General features: G+C 42.1%; 1 protein-coding gene across 7 annotated transcripts in view; it reads right to left on the bottom strand.

Moving 5' to 3' along the window:
• Positions 1–27,713, bottom strand: part of fhod1 (formin homology 2 domain containing 1) — an 84,797-nt gene that overhangs the window by 45,593 nt on the left and 11,491 nt on the right. For all 7 annotated transcript variants that reach the window (XM_080435146.1, XM_080435147.1, XM_080435148.1 and 4 more), the window contains exon 3: positions 26,878–26,942. In XM_080435146.1, coding sequence (XP_080291272.1) covers positions 26,878–26,942 — 65 coding nt within the window. The remainder of the gene's footprint in view (positions 1–26,877; positions 26,943–27,713) is intronic.

Raw genomic sequence — 27,713 nt, 5'->3', positions numbered from 1 at the left:
GTACATTCTGAATCAAAACAAGGTCATAATAGAGTAAGAAAAGCAGGAAAATGGGAGAGGGGAGACTAACCACAATAACATAAATTACTTCAAAGTTTATCTCCTGTGTTTGTCCCACAAATAGTGCTGTTGCTGCTATAAGTGGATATCATTTGTGGATAGCACTGTTTAGTGGAGTATGAATGGGGTCTATATTTTTGTGTGGATATGAAATGTGCTGATCATGAGCGGTAACAGCACAGAGAAACCAATTCACTTGCTGGTTGTTTTGTAGCGTGGCACTGGGTACATGTCACACTACAGGCTGTGATTAAACACTATGAGCCTAAACACAGTGGCCCTCATTTATCAACGCAGCGTATAAACCGGCTTATATTTTTCCATATATTCGGCGTACACCAACGTAAAAGTCACATTTATCAACGAATCCTACACAGCCAATCCTGGCGTACATCAGGTCGGAGCTTTGATAAATCTCACGTCTGAAAACGAGCGTCATTTAAATAACACGCCCTTAAATATTCTCAAAACGCCCCGATTTTACGACATGAAGAAGAATCAGAATACGACCAAAGACATCAAAAGCCAATAAGAAAGAGTTTCCCCCGATCGCCTCGCCTCGCTGCCTGTCAAGTCACACACACGCACACGCACACTCACACGCCCCTCTCTCTCTCTCTCTCTCTCTCTCTCTCTCTCACTCACACACACACACACACACACACATACACACACATACACACACGCCCAACTGTGTCTTTCATGTAATCCGTAGCGGTACAATCTTTGTCACGTAGGCTTGTAGCCTACATGAATGACATATTATGATACCAATCACATCGCCATGAATGGAATACGTTTGTATATTAATTTATTTAACCCATACCGAGCAGTGCACAAGCAGTCATGTAGGATATTCCCCGCGATACTCGGACGGGCGGCAGTGATTCCCGTACCGCCACGTTAATAAGAGATTGGAGCGTCGGGTTTATATCCTTAACCCAGCGCAGGTTGTAGTCTTCATAACTCTCTATGACATAACTCCATAACATAGGACAAGCTACTGTAAGTTTGTACACCTCACTGTCCATGAAAAGATCGTCGGGAGTCCCGAAAATGCGCTCGCAGAAGCGCTGTATATTTTGAAAATAGCAGATCTACAAGCTCACAACGCGTGGCGATGCGACCCGTTTTTGAGCTTGCAATTTTAAAATAGCCAATGCAACTGAATGACTGTTAAAGCAGTTTGTTTAAATTACTTTATAAAATGTTATATTTTCACAGGGATTATTTATTAGTGTGTAGATATACATTTAGGAGTGGATTATGTGTCCAGATGCCTGTCAGACAGTCAGACAATGCTGCTCCGCGGGTCTAGAATGGAATAAACGGGCGCAGCCAACGTCAACAACTGGTCTCGACCAGACGTGAGATCTCAGCGTATGGTAGGATGAAGCCCACGTCAGGATATATTGATAAATGCCGAAAGGTGCGGTGATCTCGCCCTACGCCCATTATTTGGGCTGCACCGCGTTGATAAATGAGGGCCAGTGAGCCTAAACAGCTACGTGTAATGACTGACACCAGGGTTAGCGTTAGGGTGAGGTTGGAGGTGTGGTCAAGGTTAGGGTTGGGGATGTTGGACATTTGGCAACACTTTCCTTAGCTTATGGACAATTAACTGTGATAGCTATCAACACCAGAGGCAGAGCACTGTGGTCAGTACACGTACACACACACACACACACACACACACACACACACACACACACACACACACAGATTCTTAAAACACTCCATGTTTATATGCATAACTGCACAATAATTATGCATAATCTGTGTAGCTACATACCACCACTGGCCAACAAATCAAATAAATGCTCACAGAACAACTTTTAACACTGTGAACAGAGGAATGCACCAGCATCGTCCAATCACATCTCTCCCAGCTGAGGAGCATGACTTCATGGTGGTCATATCTGATTGGCCTTGCAGTAATGCATTGTGTTGGCCAATGGTGGGGCTGTGGGAGAATCTGTCACTACTGCTACTTCTTATCACTGCTACTATTACTACTATTGCCACTTATACTGCTGTTGTTGTTTTCGCTCACCATAACAACAGAGAACAAAAATACTACAGGCCATACCATAGTTGGGCCTGGTGGGATGGGGGGTTTGTATGAGTTCTGTGTAGGTGCTGTGTTGTGTGTTTACAAACACATTTAAATAATGTAAACAAAAATTAAAAATTAAACTACAACGCAGCCTGATACCTGAATTTACATTTCGTTCCATTCCATTATTCAGTCTGAAAGCGCTTCCCATTGCAGCCGTTTTCTGAGATGGGTGTTGCCAAAGTGGGAGTCTTTGGCGATTGGTTCATCCCCTAACCAATCACAATAGTAAAGCATGTGACGCCGTTGTCAACTACAACTACCTGTACAACTACTATAGTAATAATACTGGCTACTGGTATTAATATTACTGATATACGTATCTACTATCTACTAATACCAGTAATTTTTATGTTATACTTTAACTATGATTACAATTACTTCAGCCATCACTGTTATGTAATGTGTTGATGATAACAAACTATTGTAATCAAAACATTCCATGCATAACTTCACATTGACAGACAGGTCCTTAACACGACCACACACACACACACACACACACACACACACTAAGACTCAACTATCTGCCTTATGTCATTATCATACACAAGTTGTGCTTTTATTCAACATGTGTTTGTCTGCAGGCCGAGAGTATTGGCAAGTAGGATTTCACTGCCTCGCTCAAGGACACTCAAGGCTGTGGTGGGGATGTTCTAACATCAGGGCCCTGTAATACAGTATGGTCTCTCTAACCACAGATTCACTTTACAGAATTACTCTTGGGGAAAAGGCAAAAGTACTGCAGTAATTCATTCATTGGTCATACTGAGAGCATGAGAGAACAATGTGACTGTAGTCAATGTCCCAGACAGCAGTCAGTTCAACAACGTACAATAGACACCAGTGTGTCACCCATGGCATACACACACCTCCTATAGACACCAGTGTCACCCACATACACAGCCTATAGACATCAGCGTCATCCATACACAGCTTATGAGAACTGTGTTGAGAGTCTGACTGGTGGTCTATTTAAATCCGGGGGATATACCCAGAGTGTATAGTGGTATTTGGAGCCACATGTAAACCCTTTGTGGTCTCTAGGATCAAATCTCACCAGGGCCTTCTCTCTTGTCTACAACTTAAATGTCTGTCTCCCTTTCAGATTTTCACTGTCTCAATAAAGATACACAGAACAGCTGGCTATAGATCCTCTGCAAAAAAAAGATAATCTGCAGTAATACTGTCAGAGATAAAAGGAGAAAACAAGGGAGACATGGCTGTAGTTGGATCTATGTGGTCAAAGACTGGCTGTGTGATACGTCTGTCAGATACTATGTCAGATGATTCTCTGACGTGATAAGAGCTACTACTATAGGCAAGGCAAGTTTATGTGTACCACATGTTATAACAAGGGCAATTCAAAGTACTTGAATAAGGTATAGAAATGTGTTTAAAATTAAGTACATTATGGCCCGGACCGCTGTTGTAGCGGACCGCTGTTGTAGCGGTCACCTAGGCTACAACGTAGAACCCACGACGTCCCGATCTCGTCGGCCTTTGTTGCGTGTTACTCCCATCTTTCTCTCAGCCTACTGTCCCATCTATAATAAAGGCATAAAAAGCCCCTAAAAAATAATTTTTTTAATACATTATAATAGGAATAGAAAACAATAGAGGCATAGGAAATATAAAGGCAAAAGTGCAATTGTGGTTTTACACTACACTATATCAGCAATAAACTTGCATTCGCCAGGAGTATCATATTGTGTCGGAGCATTTATCCTTCTGTTCAGTGACCAACATGTGGAGGGGTCCAAGACCCCGGGACTTCCCAAGCACTCTGAATAGAGCTTGTGTTTCCAAGACACTTAGGCCTCTAGTTTGAGGGTGGTAAACTGGCACACTCAGCCTATAACTATCCAGTGCAGTGTTTTCTCCGAGTTCCATGGAGGCGCTAATGAAATCTGCCATCGACACACAGCGATTCCCAGGTATTGTGAGCCGAAACCGTTGTAATGGATGTGGTGGTGTTCCTGACAGCCATATCACAGCAAACAATGTATCCCTCTCCTCCTTTATTTGGATGGGGCACAGAGACAGAAAATTAAGGCCAATATTCTTGTGGTGGGTTGTCCCTCTTGATTAGATCTGCCTTTTTGGTACATTCGTGCCACCTACTGTATACTGACTCCACTTGCGATTGCGAACCCATCAATTTTGCTGCTGATAAACATTCCTGTTTGAGTGAGTGAGTGAGTGAGCGGGCGAGCGAGTGTGTGTGTTCCTGTTTAACTACCCATGTGGGGACCAAGAATAGCAAAATTGACCTTATGGGGCCATTCTTTTTATCCCTGTGAGGGAAAGGGTAATTTTCCTGACTAAGAAACTCAAAAGTGTTTCACAACTCAATACAAGACTGTCTTTGTCTGTCTGTCTTGTCTGTTGTTCCCAGAGGACAGTATCAAGTTGATGAGAGGTAACGAAGGAAAGGGGCAATAGAACAGTGGCAAAGGGTAAAGAATGTGCTCGCTCTCTGAATCCCTGGAGAAGTAGATGGGTTGCACGCTAATGTATTTAAAGAAAAGTATAATAAAATAAAAGTACACCATTCTGGGGAAATAGCCCATCTACAAGCTCACAAAGCGTCGCAACATGACACATTGTGAGCTATTTTCAGTGAAGATATTTCATGTAGAGGGGATACAAGGTGGGGGCCTAGTATAGAGCCCTGGGGGACTCCTGTCAATGAAGTATACAGGGTTCAAGTGGTTGGACCCTTGGGTGGGTGAGGACAGCAATGCAAGGGAAGCTGTCAATCAGTATAGTATATGACATTTACTTAAATACGTCTGTCACTCATGTGTTCCTTAATAGATGCCTACAGGAGCTCTTGTCCAGAGTGGAGTAAAGGGACCCGCATGCTACCATTTTCGGTGGTCACCTTATCACCGTGGTGGTGATAGAGAGAGCTCTCTCTATCATAGAGAGCGCTCTCTCTATCACCTAAAGGGTGATAGGGTGACCACCTCATTTGGTAGCATGCAGGTCCCTTTAGAGTGTGCTAGGGTTGGCCTCATGCTAAATGCAAAGAAAACCGAGGTCATGACCTATAACATCCCCCAAGAACATCCACCTCTAACAACAACAGAAGGCACTGTGCTAAAGGAGGTCAGTGACTTTAAATACCTGGGCGCATGGGTCGGCTCCACAGAAAAGGTGAGGAAAGCACTTGCAGGCATGCAAACAGCCCCGAGGTGAAAAAGGTGACAACATGTTGTTTTTTTTCGGGTCAGGTGTCACACAATTGCCCTATTTGGATTCAAAACGGCTATTGTAGCTGAAAAGCTACAAGTTTGCATGTCTGCACTTGCCTGAAGAGCTCTTAATGGCATGACCAGTGTGTGGAAATCCAACCTCCCCCGACGCATCAAGATCAGTTTCTTCTCTGCAGCTGTGGAGTCCGTTCTCCTCTACGGCTGTGAATGCTGGACACTAAAGCAAGCCCTACAGAAGTCCCTGGACGGGTGCTACACCAGAATGTTACGTGTGGTACTGAACATCAACCAGGACGAGCATATTACCAACAAGCGTCTGTACGGGGCACTACCAAGTGTATCAGAAAAGATAGCAGTCAGGAGGATGAGACTAGCCGGCCACTGCCACCGGCACCGAGAATTCCCGGTCAAAAAGCTCGTACTGTGGGAACCAACACACGGGCATCGATCAAGAGGACGTCCCACACCTACCTACGTGGATGTACTAAGGAAAGATGCTGGTGCAGAAAGCACAAAGGAGCTGGCCAGATGCATGGAGAACCGAGATGACTGGAGACTCCGATGGAGGGCTCGTCTGAGGACGACGTAGAGACGAAGAATACTCTGTATAAATTGGCAAGATCGCTGTTCGGATGAAGGTCTGAGCATGCGCCAGAGGAGCTAGGTCGCAGTTGAGAAGGCTCCCGGTCCCACTTTCAATATTAAGTGATTTAATAAGTGACTTTACTCCTCTTTATACTGGACTAAGTTAGAACTCATTTGTGATACACTAAATAAGGGCTCCTTCTCTTTCGAAAATGTCTGGGAAAGGCAACAAACAGCCGGCTACCACGCCGGCACCAAACACACGTGCGGTAGCAAGCGCCCTGGAGAAGCTGCAAATGTTTGCAGCGGGCTCCCCATCAAAGGCAGCTTCAAAACCCGTGGAAGATACAACCACTGTGTCTATCTCTATGGAACAACTATCTGCAGAGCTGACTAAACAGAGGATCTTGTACACGGAGGACGTCTCCTGTCTGATTCAAGATGCCATAAAACCACTAAAAACCTCACTGGAAGCACTCCAGACAACGGTGGGCTCGTTCCAAACCCGTCTCACCACAGTGGAGACTGCTGCTGGACTCAACACCGACCGTATCACGGCAGTGGAGTCCATTGTCGAATCGCTCCAAGCCCAGAACCGAGCCCTTTTGGACCGAATTGATGAGCTCGAAAATAGGTCACGACGCCCAAATTTACGTGTACTAAACATTCCTGAAGGCAGTGAGGACGGTAAAGATACGCTTAAGTTCATGTCAGAGATGCTGATGAAGATGATGGGTCCGGACGTGTTCCCTACCCCACCCGAGTTGGAGAGATGTCACCGAACCCCGACCTACAAAACAACTGAAAGAAAATACCCTCGCCCAATGCTGGCCTGCTTCTCCAGATTCCAGCAGAAGGAAGCCGCACTTCGTTGGGCCAGGACCCACGAGCTGAAGTTCGAAGGAGCCACCATAAGGATGTACCAAGATCTAAGCCCAGCACTGGCTAAAAAGCGTGCTGAATTTAAAAAAATAAAAGAAGCCTTGTACAACAATAATGTCCGGTTCCGAATGCTGTACCCATGCCGCCTGCGTGTCGAACATAAGGATGAAGTCCATATCTTCAACTCACCTGCTGAAACCCAGGAGTTCTATGATAAGTACTTCTGAATTGTTTGATTCAAGGCCCTGACTACCCCCTGATTCCCCTCATCTCTCCGCTTTTCTGATAGTTCTTTTTTCTTTTCCCCCCCGTCTCTGGTCCAATGACCCAGCTGCTTCGAGACGTAAAGTAGCCTGTTTAGTTTTATATATATTTGTATTCATTTATTTTTTGGACCTGAGACACGGGCGTTTTGAAGCCCCTTTTCTTTCTTTTTTTATTATACATGACCTTTTTTTTTCTTTCTCCCCCGTATCTGGCCCAATGACCCAGCTGCTTTGAGATGTAAAGTAGCCTCTTGAGTTGTATATATTTTTATTCATTTATTTTTTGGACCTGGGACACGGGCGTTTTGAAGCCCTTTTTCTTTCTTTTTTTTTAATTATACATGAACTGATCCAATGGAGCGGACGCCCAGTCTGCTTGGACAGTGGTTAATTAGATTATCCTGAACTGAACAAGTTTAATCATTTTTGTCATTTTCTTTGAACTAATGGAACGGACGTAATATGTCCCTTACTTTACACCCATCCCGAAACGAACTGTGCATACGTCCACCTGTCCGAACGGTGGGTTTTATTTATTTATATTGCGGGATATGGGGGGGGGGGGGTGTTGGTGCGACGTCCCCCTTCGTACCGAACTGAACTACGGACACTCACTCTTTTTCTTTTATTTTCAATTTTTCTCTTAGAATAGACGAGGCTCTGCTCACTACAACGGCTTCATTATTTATTTTCCTAAGAACTGTGGACTCTATCTTAATCTGTTTAAAAGCACTTATTATGCCGTCCTACGTACGCTAAATAATTATTTTTCTCTGTTCCCCCCTGGCCCATGAATGATGAATATTTATTTTTGTCTCTTGGCATGAAGGTCTAAAAGCACCGAGACGAGTGCGGACTTTTTCTCTTTCTTCTGTCTCTTCTCCTCTCTCTCTCTCTCTCTCTTTCCCCCCCTCTTTCTCTATTTTTTTCTCTTTAAAGACCTCGCTCCTTTTTCTTTGTTAACTTATATTTAGTCCTGAATTACGGCTGCAACTTTTCTAAACATGGATAGATGGCAGGTGCTCCGGTCTACTATTTACTTTAATCATATTTTTCGACCTACAAGCACTTCTCTTTGAATAGAAAGGATATAAGGCCCCTCCGAATTGTGGATAATTAATCATTATAATTAGCCTACTAAATTATTATAGTTATTATTATTATTTTACTTATCTTTTGCTTTGAATTGAACTATATACAGCGATATTCTGGTCTGACATGCGGACTTACCGCCAATAACTTTTTTTTATTCGTTAATAAATAGCCTATACTGTTGACTATATTTCTCACTTTGCTTAAAAGCATTTATTACATTATACTGTCCTATAAGCTAAAACACCGAAAGCGGACTTTTCTTTTCTTTCTCTCTTTCTCTCCCACTCCTTTCCCTTCAATAGCCTACTTAAAGGTTATTTTACCTTTCTCTATTTTGAATCGTGAATGTCCCATGATCGCCCACTGATTGAAATATAGGCAGGCCACCTATATTTCGCTTTGAATCACGGTCACAATTCTTCTAAAAAGGGATAGGGGTTTGGGCTATTATTTAGTTTAATTATACTTTCCGATCCACAAGCATAACTTCCTCTGAATAGAAAGGATAAACAGACCCAGAACTGCGGGTAATAACATTAGCCCAAACCTACTACTATCATACTTTCTATCACTATTATTATTATTATCATTATTATCATTTTATTTATCCTCTCCCTTGAACTGAACTGTATACAATGATATTCTGGTTTGATCTGTGGATATCTCCCCTCTGATTATTATTGATATAACACTGCCACTCCAATTTCTACTATTACTTTACTATTAATTGTTTAGTTCTGTCTTTCGTTTTGAACTGTACTTTTATCCCTGTCTGTCCTGTGGAAATTTTGTCTTTTATCAATGATGCGCGGATAGGCTTCGAACTACGGGTCTCGCTCTCTCTCTTTCTCTCTCTCTCTCTTTCTCTTCTTCTCTATGTCTCTCTACCTTTCTGTCTCTCCTTCTCTCCCTCTCTCTTTCGCTCTGTCTCTCTATCTTTGTCCCACTCGCTCTTTCTCTCTCTCTCTCCCTCTCTCTCTCTCTGTCTCTTTAATGGACGTGCTGGTGTCTCGAACCCCTGGTACTTACTTTTTCCTTAAGTTGTGCCTTGGAGGCTCAGCCAAATCACCATTTCGGATGGAGGGGGGGGGGGGGGGGGGATACATGCTATGATGCCCTGAACTGTGGTTATGGTACATACCATTGCTGTAAACTGAACTGTGGAAAGGGTTACATACTTGAACAATGTGGAGGAGGGGGGAATGAGTGAATTTGAGGCATATTATTTTACCCTTTTTTCCTTTTGCCTCTTTCTAACCCAGTCTATCTGTTTTCCACAATAGATGACATAGGGCACTCATTTTTGCCTCGTATAGTAGACGCCTGACACATAATGCCCTCTTTCCTCTCTTTTTCCTCTCTCCCATCTCTTCTTACCTTCTACTCAGTGGTAATAGTTGCTGTTATTATTATTATTATTGCTTATATTCCTTCTGCCCTGAACCAAAGACCTGAACACAGGATATTCTCTCCCTCTCGGATTTTATCCGAAGACACCTGGTTGTACTGATTACTGAACCTTGAATATTTTCTCTCCTCTTCTTCTCTGACTTTTGAATTAAAGACACCTGGCTGTAATGATCTGCACTCTCCTTTATTTAAAAATGTATAATTTAAGACACCTGGTTACTACTACTCCCCTTCCCTTTATTTCATGGTAGACACCTGGATGTCCGGAGCTGAAAGTTTTTTTATTTCTCATTTATAGGCAATACTACATGCTAATAGATTCATGGTAGACACCTGGATGTCCTGAGCTGAAAGTTTTTTATTTCTCATTCATAGGCAATACTACATGCTAATAGACATAAGGTATTTTTTTGTTCTCCTCTTTTTTTCTAAGTATGAATTATTATTATATGTTGATGTTGGTATTGGTGTTGATGTTGATGTTGATGTTGATGTTAGTATTGATATTGATATTGATATTGATATTAATATTAATATTAATATATATATATATATATATATTTTTTTTTTTTTTTTTTTTCATTTTTTTTTTTGTATTAATTTTTTTTTTTTTTTTCTTATTTTTTATTATTACTATTTTTTTTTTTTTTTTTTTTTTTTTTTTTTTTTAAATCCTATTCTTTATCTCAGTATCATCTTCTGATCTCAAAATCACACTCGGTTAATCAACTGGTACACAACTTCTTTTAATGTAATCACTACTAAGTTCATTACATTTCAGCACTGGGGGTCTTCTCACTGAGCCTTCTCTGCTCGATAGGCGCAAAGCTAGACAGTCACAAGCACCACTCTTAGGAGGATGACTCCTTTGGCTCCCGCTGGAGCATGCACTTCTGTCCCCACAGCTGGGAGTTGGGGACACTTCAAGTGCACGGGGGGGAGGGGGATGGGTTGTCTCTGTAGACAAAAGCACTATTTCTTTTCTTCTTTTCTTTTGCGTTCCTTTTCTTTTTTTTTTCTTTCTTCTATACTCTCTCCTTTTCTCCTTATCGTTACCCCCTTACCCTGCCCTTCCCCTCCCATTCTTCCCTTAACAGGGGGGACTCAGTCAGTAACACATTTGTTGGTCCTACCTATCTCATATTCACTCAACAGCTTTAGATGGCTAATATAAATCCACAAACCCCAGACTATAGGTCTGCCATTAGGTTTCTGAGCTGGAACGTTAAGGGGCTGAATAACCCAGTCAAACGTTCAAAAGTACACTCCCATTTAAAACATCTGAATGCTGATATAATGTTCCTACAGGAAACACATTTACGTGATAAAGATCAACCTAAACTTAGGTCTGCATGGGTCAGTGACATCTTCCACTCATCTTTCAACTTCAAAGCAAGGGGGGTAGCAATTTTAATTAATAAAAAAGTCCAGTTCACCCCTTCCAAGATTATATCAGATAAAAATGGCAGGTATTTGATCGTCGCAGGCACTTTGCACCGTACCCCTGTACTACTGGTTAACGTATACGCCCCAAATTTTGACAACCCAACTTTTACAGATACATTATTTAGCTCTTTACCTTTTTTAAATACTCATCTTCTGATACTAGGTGGCGATCTGAACTGTGTAATTCAACCGGCTCTTGACCGCTCGAATCCACGTAGTTTCAATCAATCTCGAATGTCCAGGTCAATATCGGAATTTATGCTCGAGAATGGCTGTGTCGACCCTTGGAGATTTCGCAACCCACAGGGTAAGGAATTCTCATTTTTTTCGAACGTGCACCAGTCATACTCCCGTATCGATTACTTTTTTATTGATAGTTCACTTATTTCCAAAGTCTCCTCATCCCAGTATCACCCAATTGTCATTTCGGACCACGCCCCCCTAAGCCTAGACATTAAACTAGTTGATCAGCCTCGCTTCACATCCTCCTGGAGGTTTAACTCTCTGCTGTTGTCAGATGACAAATTTAACAATTCCATCTCATCATCAATCGACGACTTTATTGCTACCAATCAAAATGACTCTATATCTCCTTCATTGTTATGGGAAACACTTAAAGCCTTTTTGCGGGGTCAAATAATCTCCTACTCAGCATTTTCTAATAAAAAACGCAAGGCTAAGCTACAAGACCTGATGACAAATATTTTAAACCTGGACCGTCAAAACGCAGCTAACTCCACCCCAATCTTGCTGAAACGGAGGATTGACTTGCAGGCAGAATTTGACCGCATTGCAACAACGGACGCGGAACAGCTTTTATTGAAATCACGTAGTAACTATTATGAATATGGCGACAAGCCAAGCAGGCTGTTAGCCCACCAATTGAAGCGACAGGCATCCTCCCGTTTGATTTCCAGCATTAAGGATTCCACCAATAACCTTACTTCTGACCCAATAGCTATTAATGCGACTTTTAAGACCTTCTACGCCTCTCTCTACAACTCAGAATCCCCATCAGACACCACAGAAATGTTAGAATTCATTGAGCGTCTCGAAGTCCCAACCGTTGACCCTGCCGCCGCTGATCAGCTTGATACACCACTAACCTTATTAGAAATTAAACTCTCCATAAAAGCCATGCAAAATAATAAAGCACCCGGTCCTGATGGATTCCCTATTGAATTCTTCAAAAAATGTATCGACAAATTAGCTCCCCTTCTTCTTTCAGTCTATAACGAGTCATTAGAACACGGCCTACTACCGCTAACCCTAACCCAGACGTCCATATCCCTCCTGTTGAAAAAAGACAAGGACCCTACATCCTGTTCCTCTTACAGACCACTATCTCTATTGAACGTAGACGTTAAAATTCTGGCCAAAGCCCTAGCTACACGACTTGAATCTATTCTTCCCACTGTCATATCAGAGGAGCAGAACGGCTTTATCAAAGGCCGCCAGCTGTTTTTTAATGTCCGTACGCTTTTCAACGTTATTTATTCAAAAGAGTCATCTCCAACTCCAGAAGTAGTCATTTCACTCGATGCGGAGAAAGCATTCGACCGGGTCGAATGGGGCTACCTCTTTGCTGTACTTCATAAATTTGGATTTGGCAATAAATTTATATCTTGGATTCAACTTCTATATACCTCTCCACAAGCCAGTGTCCGCACTAATGATACCCAATCAAGCTACTTTACACTAACACGGGGTTGTAGACAAGGCTGCCCGTTGTCCCCACTACTTTTCGCCGCAGCCATCCAACCATTATCAATAGCTTTAAGAACCTTCCCTCTATTTCAAGGAGTCTCCCGTGCCGGTATTGAGTTAAAATTATCATTTTATGCTGATGATTTACTTTTATATATAACAGATCCACTAGTCAGCATCCCACCAATACTATCTTTGCTGAAGACTTTCGGTTCCTTCTCGGGGTATAAAATCAACATTCTTAAGAGCGAATGCTATCCCATAAACACATCCGCCTTAGCACTTAAACAGACCCAAATTCCATTCAAACTCAGCCCGTCAGGGTTCAAATACCTAGGGATCAACATAACCCGCACTCTATCATCCCTTTACGCTGCTAACTTCACCCCCCTGATTACCCAACTCAAGACAGACCTACAAAAGTGGAAGTCATTACCTCTGTCACTGGTCGGTAAAATCAATGTTGCAAAAATGAACATTTTGCCCAAATTTCTTTTTCTTTTTCAATGCATCCCTCTGTTCTTACCGAAACATTTTTTCAAAACAATGGACCAAACTATTAGTAACTTCTTGTGGGATGGGAAAGCACCCAGGGTGAGAAAATCACTACTCCAACAATTCAAACTCAATGGAGGTCTCGCGTTACCAAATCTTCTCTTCTACTACTGGTCATCTCACATTCACAAATTAACATATTGGCTTCACTCACCAGAGTTACCATGGTGCAGGCTGGAAGCGCAGTCATGTCCATCATCTTCCCTTAGGGCCCTACTCACCTCCTCATTACCACTTAATCCCTCCACCTTCACAACCAACCCAGTGGTACGATCCACCCTTAAAATCTGGCTTCAATTCAGGCGCCACTTTAAATTCAAGTCAGCCTCCACATTGATGCCCTTAATGCGCAACCACCAGTTCCCCCCATCACTAGTTGATACATCCTATACATTTTGGCAGAACAAAGGCATTAAGCTTTTTAGAGACCTTTATAAAAACGGATCCTTCTATAGTTTTTCAGATCTAGCTTCAGATTATAATTTACCAACATCACATCTGTTTCGTTATTTTCAAGTTAGACACAGTACCACTGCTCTATTCCCTTCCTACCCTTCTCTACCGCCTAAACAGTGTTGGGATGACTTTCTCGAATTCAAACCCCACCAGGACTCACTCATTTCTAAAATATACAACAAACTTATGACCTTTGACGATCACCCCATAGTTAAGGCACGGTTAGCTTGGGAAGAGGAACTGGGAGTACACCTAACTGATTTTGGAGACCACTGGTGGGACAAAGCAATACACAAAATCGGATCAAGCATACCGTGCGCAAGGCTAGAACTTATACAATTTAAAGTATTACACAGAGTTCACTTTTCCAAAACTAGACTATCAAAAATGTTCCCATCCATAGTAGACCAATGTGAAAGATGTCACTCCTCACCATGTAACCTGAGTCATATGTTTTATTTCTGCTCCAAACTTAACACATTTTGGACAGATTATTTCGATACTTTGTCCAAGGTTTTAGGTCTTGAAATACACAGGAACCCCCTATTAGCCATATTTGGGGTCACAAGTGGTTGTGTTACTCGGCCCAACTCCATACAATCAGATGTACTAGCTTTCACATCTTTATTGGCGAGACGCTGTATTTTACTTCTATGGAAATCGTCCAAAGCCCCATCCACATCCAGATGGCTCAGAGATGTAATGTATTATATCAAGCTGGAAAAGATTAAATACTCTGTAAAGGGCAATTCCGCTATGTTTTCCCATAAGTGGGATCCATTTATCACTTACTTCAACTCACTACAAACTCTACCCCCTGACTGAGTCCCCCCCCCACCCTACCTATCTTCCCTTCCCCCTGTTCTTCCCCCCTTTCTCTCTCCTTTTTCCTCTTTTTTATTTCCTATCTTTTTCTTTTTTTTTAATTTTTATTTACTGTTTATTTGTATTTATTTATTTATTTTTTTAGTTTTTCTTTCAATCTGTTTGTTAAATTTAACTTATTCCTATCAACAGTGTACACACTCCCCAGTAATTTTTCTTATTATATTTCAAGTCTGTGAGTACCTGTATGTTGATATATATATATACATATATTCTTTTCTCTTTTTCGTGGCTGTTTGTTTTATATACAGAGACAATGCCGGGTAAAAAAAAAAAAAAAAAAAAAAAGGGGATATAAATATAACTGTACATGCATATATCATGTCTGTGAAACCTAAATTGAATTCCCTAATAAAAAATATATAAAAAAAAAAAAAAAAATTGGCAAGATCACGTCAGTACTGATTAAGAGCTGTTAGAAAGAGCTAAGATGAAGCCGCTGAGTGAGGAAGTGAAGCTACGTAGATGGAAGGTGATTGGACACATACTAAGGCTGGACCACAACAACGACTGCAACATAGCAATGACATGGGCACTAGAAGGGAAAAGAAGAAAAGGAAGACCAAAGACCACCTGGAGGCGTACCGCTGAGAAAGAAAGAATAGAAGCCGGATGGAAATCATGAGCTGAAGTGCGGACTGCAGCAGCTGACCGTGAAAAGTGGAAGCGCTCTGTGAAGGCCTTATGTGCCACACGAAGTGGATAGGTAACAGGTCTGTCACTCATGGCATACAGTATACACAGTACAATCCTCAGTGTTCATGTATCCATCTGTAATTCTGAGAGTGTACACTCTCAGACCCCAGCCATCTGGCACCTATGAAGAAACAAATGCTATCAATCCCAGGCTGCATGGTCACGGGCCATGATGTTCTCTGTCCTCAGGCCTACAACCACTAACAGCCCTAAATGACTTCCTGTGTTTTAAAGGTCACAGGTCATGAGCCATGACACTACATTCAATAAAAGCTAGTAGAAAATACAGTATACTCTCTAAGTCAGTTTCACTACAAAGACCATGCCGTTTGTCTCTTTAGGACAGACAGTTCCTGCTGTATGTCTCTGTTGGACAGATGGTTAGTGTCGTTTGTCCCTTTAGGACAGACATTTTCTGCTGTATTTCTTTGTACGACAGACAGCTATGTAATGTCGGTCTGTGTAGGACAGACAGTTGTGGGATAGTAGATGTGTATAAGTAGCAGAGCAGCAGTCTAACTCTCCTCTGGGTCTCTGTAGGGCAGTAGATTAGTAGCAGAGCAGCAGTATAAATTTCCTCCAGGGAATCCAGAGTTAAACTTCCCAGAGAGGCGAGGCTGGAGAGGAGGGCAGAGGTCACATGGAGGGGAGGAACACAGAGATCAAATAAAAACTGGTTGGCATATCAGAGAGAGAGAGAAAAAGAGAGAGAGAGAGTGAGTGAGTGAGTGAGTGAGTGAGTGAGTGAGTGAGTGTGTGAGAGAGAGAGTGACGGACAAGTCCAACCCTAACAGTCAGTAGGAGGTTGTCATATATTGCACATAAGTAATGTGTGTGTGTGTGTGTGTGTGTGTGTGTGTGTGTGTGTGTGTGTGTGTGTGTGTGTGTGTGTGTGTGTGTGTGTGTGTGTGTGTGTGTGTGTGTGTGTGTGTGTGTGTGTGTGTGTGTGTGTGTGAATTACTTGGAACATAGACACAGCAGGTTCAGACATGATACAGAATTAAAATTATGCATTGTCCAGATCCCTAGTTTCACATTGGAATGGAGTGCCAATCCACATCTGTCTGGTGAGAACTCGAGCTATTTACCTGAAAAGTCTGTAATCAACTGTATTATATGCATTACGTATGCATACAATGTATTGTCATCTCTCCTCAACTGGCAGTAGTAAATATTTAGACATGCATTTGGAGCAGCCTTTTGTGTTGACTCTCAGTGTTTTCCCACTGCAGGGCCTAGAACCAATAATTTAATACCTACGTCAATAAGCCCTGCCACCAGCTCGGTTTGGCTGTGCCGAGCGTGGTTATTCACCCATGCCGACTGGGCACCGGTTATAGCGTTCTGTGGCAGACAGCGGCAAAATGTGCACAAGCGGAAATGCAACTGGAACGTTTTCTTTTTTTACTGTTCTCAGAACAGTTCTATGGCACAGTGGAAAAGAGGCTTCATGATGACGTACTGTAATTAAGAAAGCATGTGGTCAGCACTATGACATAGCATGGACATGAGAAATATGTGTCATGGCCGTATGACGCTTTGCACATACTGTTCTGTAAATGTCATATAACTGCGAAACTAAATGAGGCCATAAACTGAACTGTGTGACCATTATACAGGAGGCTTAAGCCAGATTCACACTTCATCACACGATGGTGTCAAGTACCAAAATAGTAGACCTACAAGCTCACAAGGAGTCGCGGGTGCGATGCGTTGTGAACATGTAGGTCTGCTATTTTCGGAACGCAACACTATTGTATGATGGAGCATAACATCGGTGTACAAGGGGTTTAACTAGGCAGATGTCTCTGTAGGGACCAGACTCTGTCTGAAGAATCCACACAGTCTGCTCAGGAACATTCAGTTCAGAGAAGAACCAGATCGTCATTATTCTTCCAGAACCCAGAATCCAGATGAACCCACGTCCTTGTAAATGCCCAGCACTGCGTAAAGACAATAAGGGAGCATATTTAACCACCATTACTTCAAATGTCATCTATATAAACATTGGCTTGTGAAACATCATAAGGGTTGGTGTGTGCGTTAAGACTCACAACGATAACAAGCCCATTAAGTGACATTACTACCAAGTCTGTGATCAAAGCTTTGCTCAAAATGTAATTATTGGTATGGTGCACTCAGTTCAGAAAATATGATACCAAATCTTTACACTGGTCAGACATACCCATTCAATGTCCATGAAAGTTTCCACCAGTGCAGTCAGTCCCCAAGTGGGAAAAAGCTGAAAACTACATTTCCGTTTTTCCATTCTGGAAACCTGAGTTAAGATGAACATGGTCTCACATCTCTTCCATTCTCTAAGCCTTCTAAAGTGACCTTGCCATTTCAGTTTCACTGTTGGGTGTAATGTCACTCTACTGATCCTGCCTGGGCTTCTATACTCATTAAATCTACTTCTTGGAACTCAATCCCACCTCACATCAAAGCCGCCCCCACCCTTTCCCTGTTCCCCTCAAAACTCACCTTTTAAGACTCACTTTCCCCACCTAATTCAAATCTCCCTTTCTGCCTTTTAGTCTTAGCTTAATGTTTTGCCTTTTAACTATTTCTCTCCTAATAAAGTTGTTTGTTTTGTTGTAAAGCGACTTTGGGTACTAAGAAAAGCGCTATATAAATTTGATGTATTATTATTATTATTATTATTGTTTATAATGTAATAGTTTGTTTGGACGAATGCCTCTTTATCAATAAGTTGATGTACTGTACATCCAAGTACTGGCATTATTTTATAATTCTTTACGTTTTAATGTGTAGGGTAATGTCTGTGGGCTGGCTGAGGTTGTGTGGTTGGAAGTGATTCAGTTTCCACTGGGTTCTCCTTCAGTCATGTTGGCACATGGTGTGGTCACTTTCACACACACAAAAAGGGTTTCAGCCCAAAGGATGGACAGTTTGTGTGCCAGTCTGTTGCTTTCTGTTGCATATTTATGTACGTATCTACAGTAAGTGTGAGTGCCTGTAGCATCTACAGTGTATGTGCAGTGCATTCATGTTCATTAACTCATTCACTGCCAGAACTTTATTTTTTTGCGTTTGCCCACTGCCAGAGATTTTTAATTAAAAAAAAAAAGTACTCAGGAGCCGAGATACAAAATGTTTAAGTTTTAAGTTAACAAGGAAGTGGATGGGAGTCTAGATCTTCAACAAATCATATCTCCTTGGTCTTTGGGTTAAAAAATAAATAAATAAATAAGAAAAAAAAAAAAAAACATTTTTTTTTTTGAAAAAATTAAAAGTCGTTTTAGTCGTTCTTGGCAGAGGGGGCTTAAAGGACAAAAGTCGTTTTAGTCGTTCTAGGCAGGGAATGAGTTAATTTACACACACAGAATTATTAAACTAATTATAACATTAATTCCTCTGATTTAAGACGATTACTAGTTTTTTGTTTCAATAGTCAAGGGCTTAGCCATTCATAACAGAGCACCAACAGTCCTACTGAAAACCCTAAGGAATAGCCTAAACATTCACTTTGAAGATGTCACAAGAAAGAAACCATCATGACACCTTTTAAGTGAGTGTTTATCCCCTCAGTTTATCTATAGGACTTTATAGAGGGACTGAGTACTCCATGCAACATGGGCCCCTCTACTCTACGAAAGTGCAAAGCAACAGCATTAGAAGTTCTGTCTAAGCCCCCCCCCCCCTCAGTTTATAGGGGCCCACCTAAAATCAGCCGATGAGCTATTTGTTGCAGATACTGCAATACTGTTTAGCCTATTATCATTTTTCGAGAAAGACGCTTGTGGGCTCCAAGTGCACATACATTCCCATTAGATCATTAGTATAAAAATTGGTCAATCGAGGGTGCTATTCAATTTTGTGAGCTTAAGACAGTAGTTCACAGGTGAGGTCACGATCAGGTCAATCTGTGCATGATCTTGACAACTGCGCGCATGCAAATGAAAATGGAGCATTGCCAGACACTAAGTGGATCAGCTGCTACTGTAAACAAAAGTTAAGAAAATAAAAATAAGGAAGGAAAGCAGATATTTTTCATCAATAGCTGTGGCTGTTTCTGACTCAGCCCATCAGGGAGTGGTCATTCTCTTTCCTGTCCAGGATAAAACATTGTGGAATTGAGAAAACTGAGGACTATGATGACACAAAATCACCTCAAGGCATGCAGTCACTGACATCATAAACTATTGAAACAGTAATTGAAAACAGTCAATATAAGAAAATAATTTCACATTATTTCCCATGATGCTGCCGTTCTGTCAATGATTTTTGTGAAATCATCGAATTAATTACTGCTATAACATCAATGTTTCATTGTTTCTTAAGCCGAATGAGTCATCATCGATAGCATGTATTAAAAGAACGGTGAAAGTAGACGAACATGCCTGCAGTTCATTGCTGTCACTCTGGTGAACGGCTTTCACAGCACTTTGCAGTGGCATCAAATGTATAGTGTTCTTTCTTTCGTGTAGCCTTGGTAAAAGGAAAAATGTGTAACTACCGCTTCCCAGCCAAACACGGGTGGCCAAAAATCAAGGTTTTAAGAAAAAAAAAGTCACCGAAAGATTTGAGGGAGACTGACAGACAGGAGGAAAAGGGAGAGAAAGTTTCAGCTGCACTGGCGTGACCACTGGAGTTGGCTCAAATATAATAATTTTGTCTTTTGACAGATCTGCAGACATATGCAGTAAAGTAAGTGAAGTGTAATAGCAGACTTGTTAGGGTACTGTTGCTTCGAGTGTTCTTTCCTGTGCTATTAATCCTGTTGAGGTGAATGTACATTGAGGTAAATGTACAGTATGTATCCTGCATTCACACTGGCAGCTACAAATCTACAGTTCACCATTCATTTTCAATGTATGCCAGCAACATGAAGATACAAAGCGACAAATATGCTGTGTCACTTTGTATCTTTGAATCTTTTGTACATGCCAGTGTGAACGCAGCATGAGTATGCTGTTGGCATTAATTGTGTGTATGTGTGCTGTAAATCCTGTCGAGATGCAGGTGAATGTATGTCTTAGTATGCTATTGGCATTAATTGTGTGTACTGTATGTGAGCTGTAAATCCTTTTGAGATGCAAGTGAATGTATGTGTATGCTCTGCTGTTGCCATTAATTGTGTGTACTGTATGTGTGCTGTAAATCCTGTCGAGATGCAGGTGAATGTATGTCTTAGTATGCTATTGGCATTAATTGTGTGTGCTGTATGTGTGCGGTACATCCTGTTGAAATGCAGGTGAATGTAAGTCGTACATTGTATATTTTAGGTGTCCGTGCCCAGGAAGCCCATTGTTTCATAATCCGAGGAGTGGGACCACGGCCTAATATTTGTTTGCTGGTTAGATATGGCTGTCATTAGTCAAACTTTGTCAGCAGAGTATTGCTGACCCACCCACATCAGGATCATCACACCCATTGCGACTTTGTTTCTCCTCAGTGGGTTGTCCAATCAATCCTATATGGACATTGACCATTGGCATATTATGTAGGGAGTGAATAAGATTCTTCACTTTTCCCAAATATGTCATTAAAAAGGTTAATCAACATTTTCGCCACAGGCTACGGGATCTGTGGTCGCAGTCCCCGAAGGCTATGGGATCTGTAGTCACAGTCCCATAGCCTGGATGGACGTCAACTCATGAATATGTGAATGTTAATATTAATATTGACTCACATCCTCTGACAACACGTACAGTTTACCTGTGAATCGCGCATAATGCCACAACTCACAATACTGTCTACTGCTGTCGAATTCTCCAGTATGTATCATTTTTCGACGCATATGAGGAGGAAAACACTGTGTTGGTGACGTAGTGCACCTGTTTACTGCCCTCGAACTAGGGCCTAGTATATATCTGAGTTACCCATGTACTCCTTAGTATTATAGGATCATTATAATGATGATGATCCCCCCCCCAAAAAAAATTAATTAAATGAATAACTATTTGTAATAATAATAATAATAATAATATGACAGTTCAATGACCCTGCCTGTTTAACTGGGAAACTCCGACAGGAAGAGGAAGGCAGGCAATCTCCATAGAGACAGGGAGCGATGCCAGGAACTCATGTGCTGGTCTGAATCACTTATTTTACTTTAGTCAAATTTGTCTTCCACATAAAGCCATCATAACCTCACACACTAACTTTAAGTGTCTAACCCAGGCTGTCAGGCTAGGAGTTTAACATTATGCGCTCTTATCAAATGTGATGGCAGCCAAAACTTCCTGTCTGTCTGTCAGATGCACAGTTGTCTGTCTCTCATATGAACAGCTGCATGTCTCTCATACCCACAGCCGTCCATCACTCATACACAGCTATATTTCTCACATATGCACAGGTCTGTCTCTCATACACAAAGCTGTACTGTCTGTCTCTCATACACACAGCTGTACTGTCTCTCATATGCACAGCTGTACTGTATGTCTCTCATATGCACAGCTGTCTATGTCTCTCATACACACTGCTGTCTGTCTCTCATACACAGCTGTCTGTCTCTCATACACAGCTGTCTGTCTCTCATACGCACAGCTGTACTGTATGTCTCTCATACGCACAGCTGTACTGTATGTCTCTCATACGCACAGCTGTATGTCTCTCATATGCACAGCTGTCTGTCTCTCATATGCACAGCTGTACTGTCTGCCTCTTAAACACACAGCTCTCTGACCACAGAGGAAAAATGAGGACAAGAAATGACTCATGTGTTCTGCTCTGGTCACTGTTCTGAGTCATAAAACTCAAAAACAGAGATGGCCCTCCATCTCCATAACACAGCAAAACAACTGTAGCTTTAATACAAACAAACAAAACTGAAGAACAAGCCTGACCTCTCTCTCTAAAAGACCTGGTCTTGTTTCTCATGCAACATAGTGACCATGTCTCCCATGTTATGATGGAGACATGAGATGTAAGAGTAATAGCAATTTGAATAGGCGCTCGCTCGGGTAGAGCAGGGGTGAAATACTTTGTGTCCACTACTTCGGAGTCTAGGGGTTCTCTTATCCACCACAGTGCAAACGGTTTGGCCGAACGCTTTAATTATTTCATTCATTTCAAACTTTATTCCAGTACATATAAATCATCAACATCACACAACATGTGATGTCTTGTTATGAACACAACTGGCTATGTTTGGGGGAGGGAAGCCAGACGGGGAGGGAGATCTTTTCTTGTTGCAGCTCCTACAGGATGGAGGAGTAGGATGGAGCCACTATGTCAGGGGTGGGCAGCTTTGTAGATGGTGAGGGCCACACAATTTCCACACTCACTCTGGGGGGCCGCATTGTTTATCGGCACTCTCGCCAGTAGTACCCCATTACTCAAAAAGCCCATAATAGTCACATATGTGATAAATAAGGGATATTAACAATTATTATTCGTTTACTTTGTTTTTATTTAGCATTTAGTAATGCGTCTATCAACTTACTACAGCTGTACTGCTAAACAAAACTTCACATTCCTGAGTATGCCTTTCAGAGTATTGCTGTAACCTTGGCTTAAAAATATACAAAAATGAACACTAGAATTAGAGAGCCTCCGCTCTCCCCCATTCCTGGCAGAGTAGTTTCAGACAAGCGTATTGAGTGGCCCTGTCTTTCCCTATTTAGGACTGACCGTGGGTAGCTACTGGGACGTAAGTCGGGGCTTGATCAACCCTGGCTGGGTCACCTGGGTGAGGGTGTATGTTGCGAGACCCGAAACATCCTATGACCCCAGGCTACAACACTGATGATACGTCCCAGGTGCATCCATGTGATGTTTTTTCGTTATAGTTATTCTATTTATAGTGGCTCATAGGAATTTATAGACTACGTGACAACCAGGAATAGATTGGTGACCACCGGAGAGACGGGTGACAGCCGGAATGTAGACGGCATCCGGGAGCAGTTTGGGTTGGCGCCCCAGTCTGTGTCTTCCGTGAGGAAGAAGCCCAACAAATCCACGGTGAGGCCTTTAGGAGGACCATTCAAGCAAGACGCAAGGGAGCCTGCAGTACCACCACGGGCCAAGACACCATCACACCAGAATGAAATGTTTGGAGCGGGGGAGTCTGGTGCAACGCTCAGGTCGGAGGAGGAGCCCGGCCAGGAGGCCATCCACAGAGCCTAGCCCCTCCACGTGGGGCCAGATCAACCCAGCCAGATCAACCCTGGCTGGGTCACCTGGGTGAGGGTGTATGTTGCGAGATAAGTTAATAAGGCTCCTATTAAAATAAACGAGAGCGCGCTCTACTGGTGGACTGTTGTAATTAAAATGGTTTATGGAAAGTTGCATGTTTGGAACAGCTGAAGGCAATAGTTCACCATTTCGGATATGTTTAGATTACTTTGTTTTTCTTTGTGATTTCAAAAGTGAAAAATAAATAAATAAAAAAATTGCCTGGGGCCGCATTGGGTGACGGTGCGCCGCGGGCCGCCAGTTGCCCATCCCTGCACTATGTCCTTCCGGTGGGGGCTCCTCCTCACTGGCAGTTGAGCCAGTGGGGTATAATAGCAGTGGCAACCCAGAAATGTGTGGGGAGGTTTAATTGGCATAACACATAAATTGGGGTAATAAAAGGGGTAAAAATTATTGGCTACTCTACTTATAAATAAATAAATCCTATTTTGAAATGGCTAATGGGAGGGCGGGCGGGTGGACCAAGGCCACGTCACTCTGACTCAGACATAACCATAAACAAACCCGATACGCCCATACATAGGCAGGACCACGGCCACGTCACTCTGACTCAGACATAACCATAAACAAACCCGATACGCCCATATATAGGCATGTCACTATGACTTAGACATAATCATATAAACAAACCCGATATGGCCATATAAAGGCATATATGGCGGTCCGGTTGTCCAGAGCCGCAGATCCGATATATGTGCATATATGGGACCGACCAACTTCAAACTCGGCGCACACATTGGCAAGTACTCGAGTGAGAGTGGTGCCCGCTACAGTGTCGTTCAGATATGAGGTTGTCCAGAACCGCCGATCCGACCGATATGTCCACATATGGGCATATGGATATCCAGTTGTCCAGAACCACCGATCCAGCCAATAATGCCCATGTATGGGCATTCCCATATACAGGGTAGGGACATAATATACTAATCAGGGACAGGGACACATCAGGGATCTCCATACAGTATATGGGCATAAAAGGGACACAGTTAGACAGATACAGAGATCTCCATATATGGGCACAAAAGGCCGGGACACAGACAGACAACGGGTACTCTGACAAAGCTCCTGACACTATGACTCAGACATATTGGTCGGATCGGCGGTGTGACGTAGGAGTGAGGGCCGCGTAGTGGCCCGAACCTCTAGTTTAAAAAAATAGCTGACTCAGAAGCTGCACTCAAGTAGACTTTTGATTGCCGTTTGTGATTAAAAAGTTTACTAATTGCTCGTCAGTACTTTATTTTCATTATGTTTTATTTAAAATGTTATAACAAAAGCTCATGAACTGTTGATTACAAAACTTCATAATAAACGACAATACATTTTTTTCCCCCCTCACTGTACCGGGGAAAAAAAGAACCGTGGCTTCAAAACCGAAAACGGAATCAAAATGTTGTGTGCAGTTACACCCCAAAACAATTGCCGGTAAACAGCCCAATCCCAGTGTAATTCCAAGGAAACTCATGAATATGTTGCTGTTAATATTGACTCACATCCTCTGACATCACGCATAATGTCGCAATACTGTCTACTGCAGCCAAGTATGATATATAGAGTTTTTTGGACAGCATAGTGGGAAATGATTAAGCAATCTCTTTGTTACTTTGTTATCTCTTTGTTACTTCATCCAGTGTGACGCAAAAGTCATATGATGTTTATCCCATAAGAAGATTCAAGAAGCAGAGTCTCATCCAGCTTTGTCCTGTCCGGAAAACAGCAGAGACTAGGCTTACTATCTGTCTAATAACCACTAGGTAACAAAAATACTTTTTGTAAGAAGGGACAGATGATAAACTTGTCTTTCACCATTTGGACAGTTTGTATGACAGAAGTGCTATACTGCAGTGGTCCTCAACCTTTTCAGGCCGTGACCCCCTCAAAATAATCATATTAGAACTGGGGACCCCCCACCCTGAGAAGCACTTGGAATTGTAGCAGTTGAGTCATTACATTTAGTTTGACTGGGTTCCACAGATAAATATTGTGAAAATAGCCGATCTACAAGCTCACAATATATCACAAGGTCTCAAAGGTCCTTAAATTGTCACTTTACTGTCATCTGGGGACACCCCCCCAAAATCATGTGGGGACCCCCCTGGGGATCCTGACCCACAGGTTGAGAACCACTGCTATACTGTGTCTGCAGGCTCCAGGGGAAAGGGGACATGTCTGGACGAGTGAGAAGCTACAGAGAAACACAAAAACCACATCACAACTAATACTGACTAATTATACTGCCGAGTCTCACCACCACAACATCACTACAGTTTACAAGACCACATATACAGCTAAATTAATCATTTAATAATGTAATAACTGGCCATAATATTCTTACTGAATGTAATGGAACTGTAATAATCGGCATGCACTGTGATAAAACATGTTGGTGCAAAAACATAATAAGTCATAGGCTAGTTAATGATAAACTTAGTGAAAAGTTATCATATTCTAAACTCTCAACAAAGAATGGTCGACTGATTGGCTGGAGGGTGTTTTCATTTGACATAGCAGTCTTCTAAATATGCACGATAAAACTTTGCTACGAACCATCTTTAGAAACAAACAAATACAAAATATATGATTGATGAATGGAAGCAGAGGAAGAAAGGATAGACATGTCTCATGACTGACACAGTTGATACTGGTTTCCGTGGTGACATGCCTGATTTATACTTGGATGTGCAAGAAAGTTTAAAAACGTTCTAGTCGAGGAAATGGACTTGAGTTACAACTGCACTTTGATCGCTTTTCCCCGTCTACACAAAATCTCTTTGTCAACAATACAGGCTTAAAATGCGTCGCGTTGCATTTTTTTAGATTGTAGATGTGCTCTTTTTTGGCAAATATTCCCCCCAGAATAGGCATGCTGGGGTTCAAGTGGTTAAAAAGCATAATGCTCCAAAATAAACACCACTTATATGTTGGTACGTGGCCACGGTAGAAGCAGGATAATCCACTCTTGAGCTGTGTGGTATCGAAAAATAATGCACTCTGTGGAGACGAGGCAGAAGTGATGATGTCAGACTGACTCTCAGAGAACTGATGTATTTGGGTAGGACTAATTATTAGGTCTCAGACAGCTGAAGTAACACAGACGGCAGAGACAAAGAGAGAAATAGGGGAGCAGATAGAGGTGCAGACAGATTATTGAAAGAAAGAAAGAAAGAAAGAAAGAAAGATGGCAGAGAAGGAAATTCTTTGCTTATGGCTTTTTTCCCCTGACTCATCACTCCTCTGGGAGATAGAGATGGAGAGATGGAAAAGGAGGGATGCAGGGATGGAAACGGAGGGATGGAGGGATGGAAAGGGAAAAAGGAGGATGTGTAATAATTACCCAGAATGGAGTGAACGCGCACAGAAAGCTGTGTCCGCAAGATCAGAATAGGCTTCTTTCCTTTTCTGTAGAAAGAGAGAGAGAGAGAATCAGTTTTAGACATTACGGAATGACATGGAAATGTTCATCTATTCTGCATCAGAGCTGCAGACTGGGACATTTCACAGCATCACAACACGAGCAGTTTACTATTATGTCTTTAAACCCACCCGGTTGGCAGAACAATTCTGGTGTCCAACATTTTTCAAAAACATCAAATCTACAAGCTCATAATGTGTTGCAATGCAACACGTTCTGACCTTGTAGATCAGCTATTTTCAAATAGCCGAAGTATAAAATAATGGCTTAAGTAGTTAAATGTCCATCAGCTAAATATTTTTAAAACAATTCGACCAGGCGTGCAATAAATCTATAGACCCACACATTAGATAAGACCCAGGACCACACCAGTAGTCAAATTATATATACGTACTGTATAATTACTATTTTGCTATTATTACGCTATCAGTGGAAAGGTGTGTCGTGCAGCAAGCTGAAGGTAAAGACAGAATACAAGCGCTAAAAAGAAAAACTCTCTTTCAATCACACAAATACGCCTGCTGTGATGCAGAGCACGGATTAGAGTATGGAAAGACAGAGGACAGCAGAGGTATGGAAAGTATGTCCTGACTCTCTCTCTGTGTGTGTGTGTGTGTGTGTGTGTGTGTGTGTGTGTGTGTGTGTGTGTGTGTGTGTGTGTGTGTGTGTGTGTGTGTGTGTGTGTGTGTGTGTGTGTGTGTGTGTGTGTGTGTGTGTGTGTGTGTGTGTGTGTGTGTGTGTGTGTGTGTGTGTGAGAG

This window comes from Gymnoscopelus braueri, assembly GCF_963280865.1.
Source record: "Gymnoscopelus braueri genome assembly, chromosome: 1".
Lineage (NCBI taxonomy): Eukaryota > Metazoa > Chordata > Actinopteri > Myctophiformes > Myctophidae > Gymnoscopelus > Gymnoscopelus braueri.
Note: the sequence above shows the minus strand (reverse complement) of the source record. Positions and strands in the feature narration are given on the sequence as shown.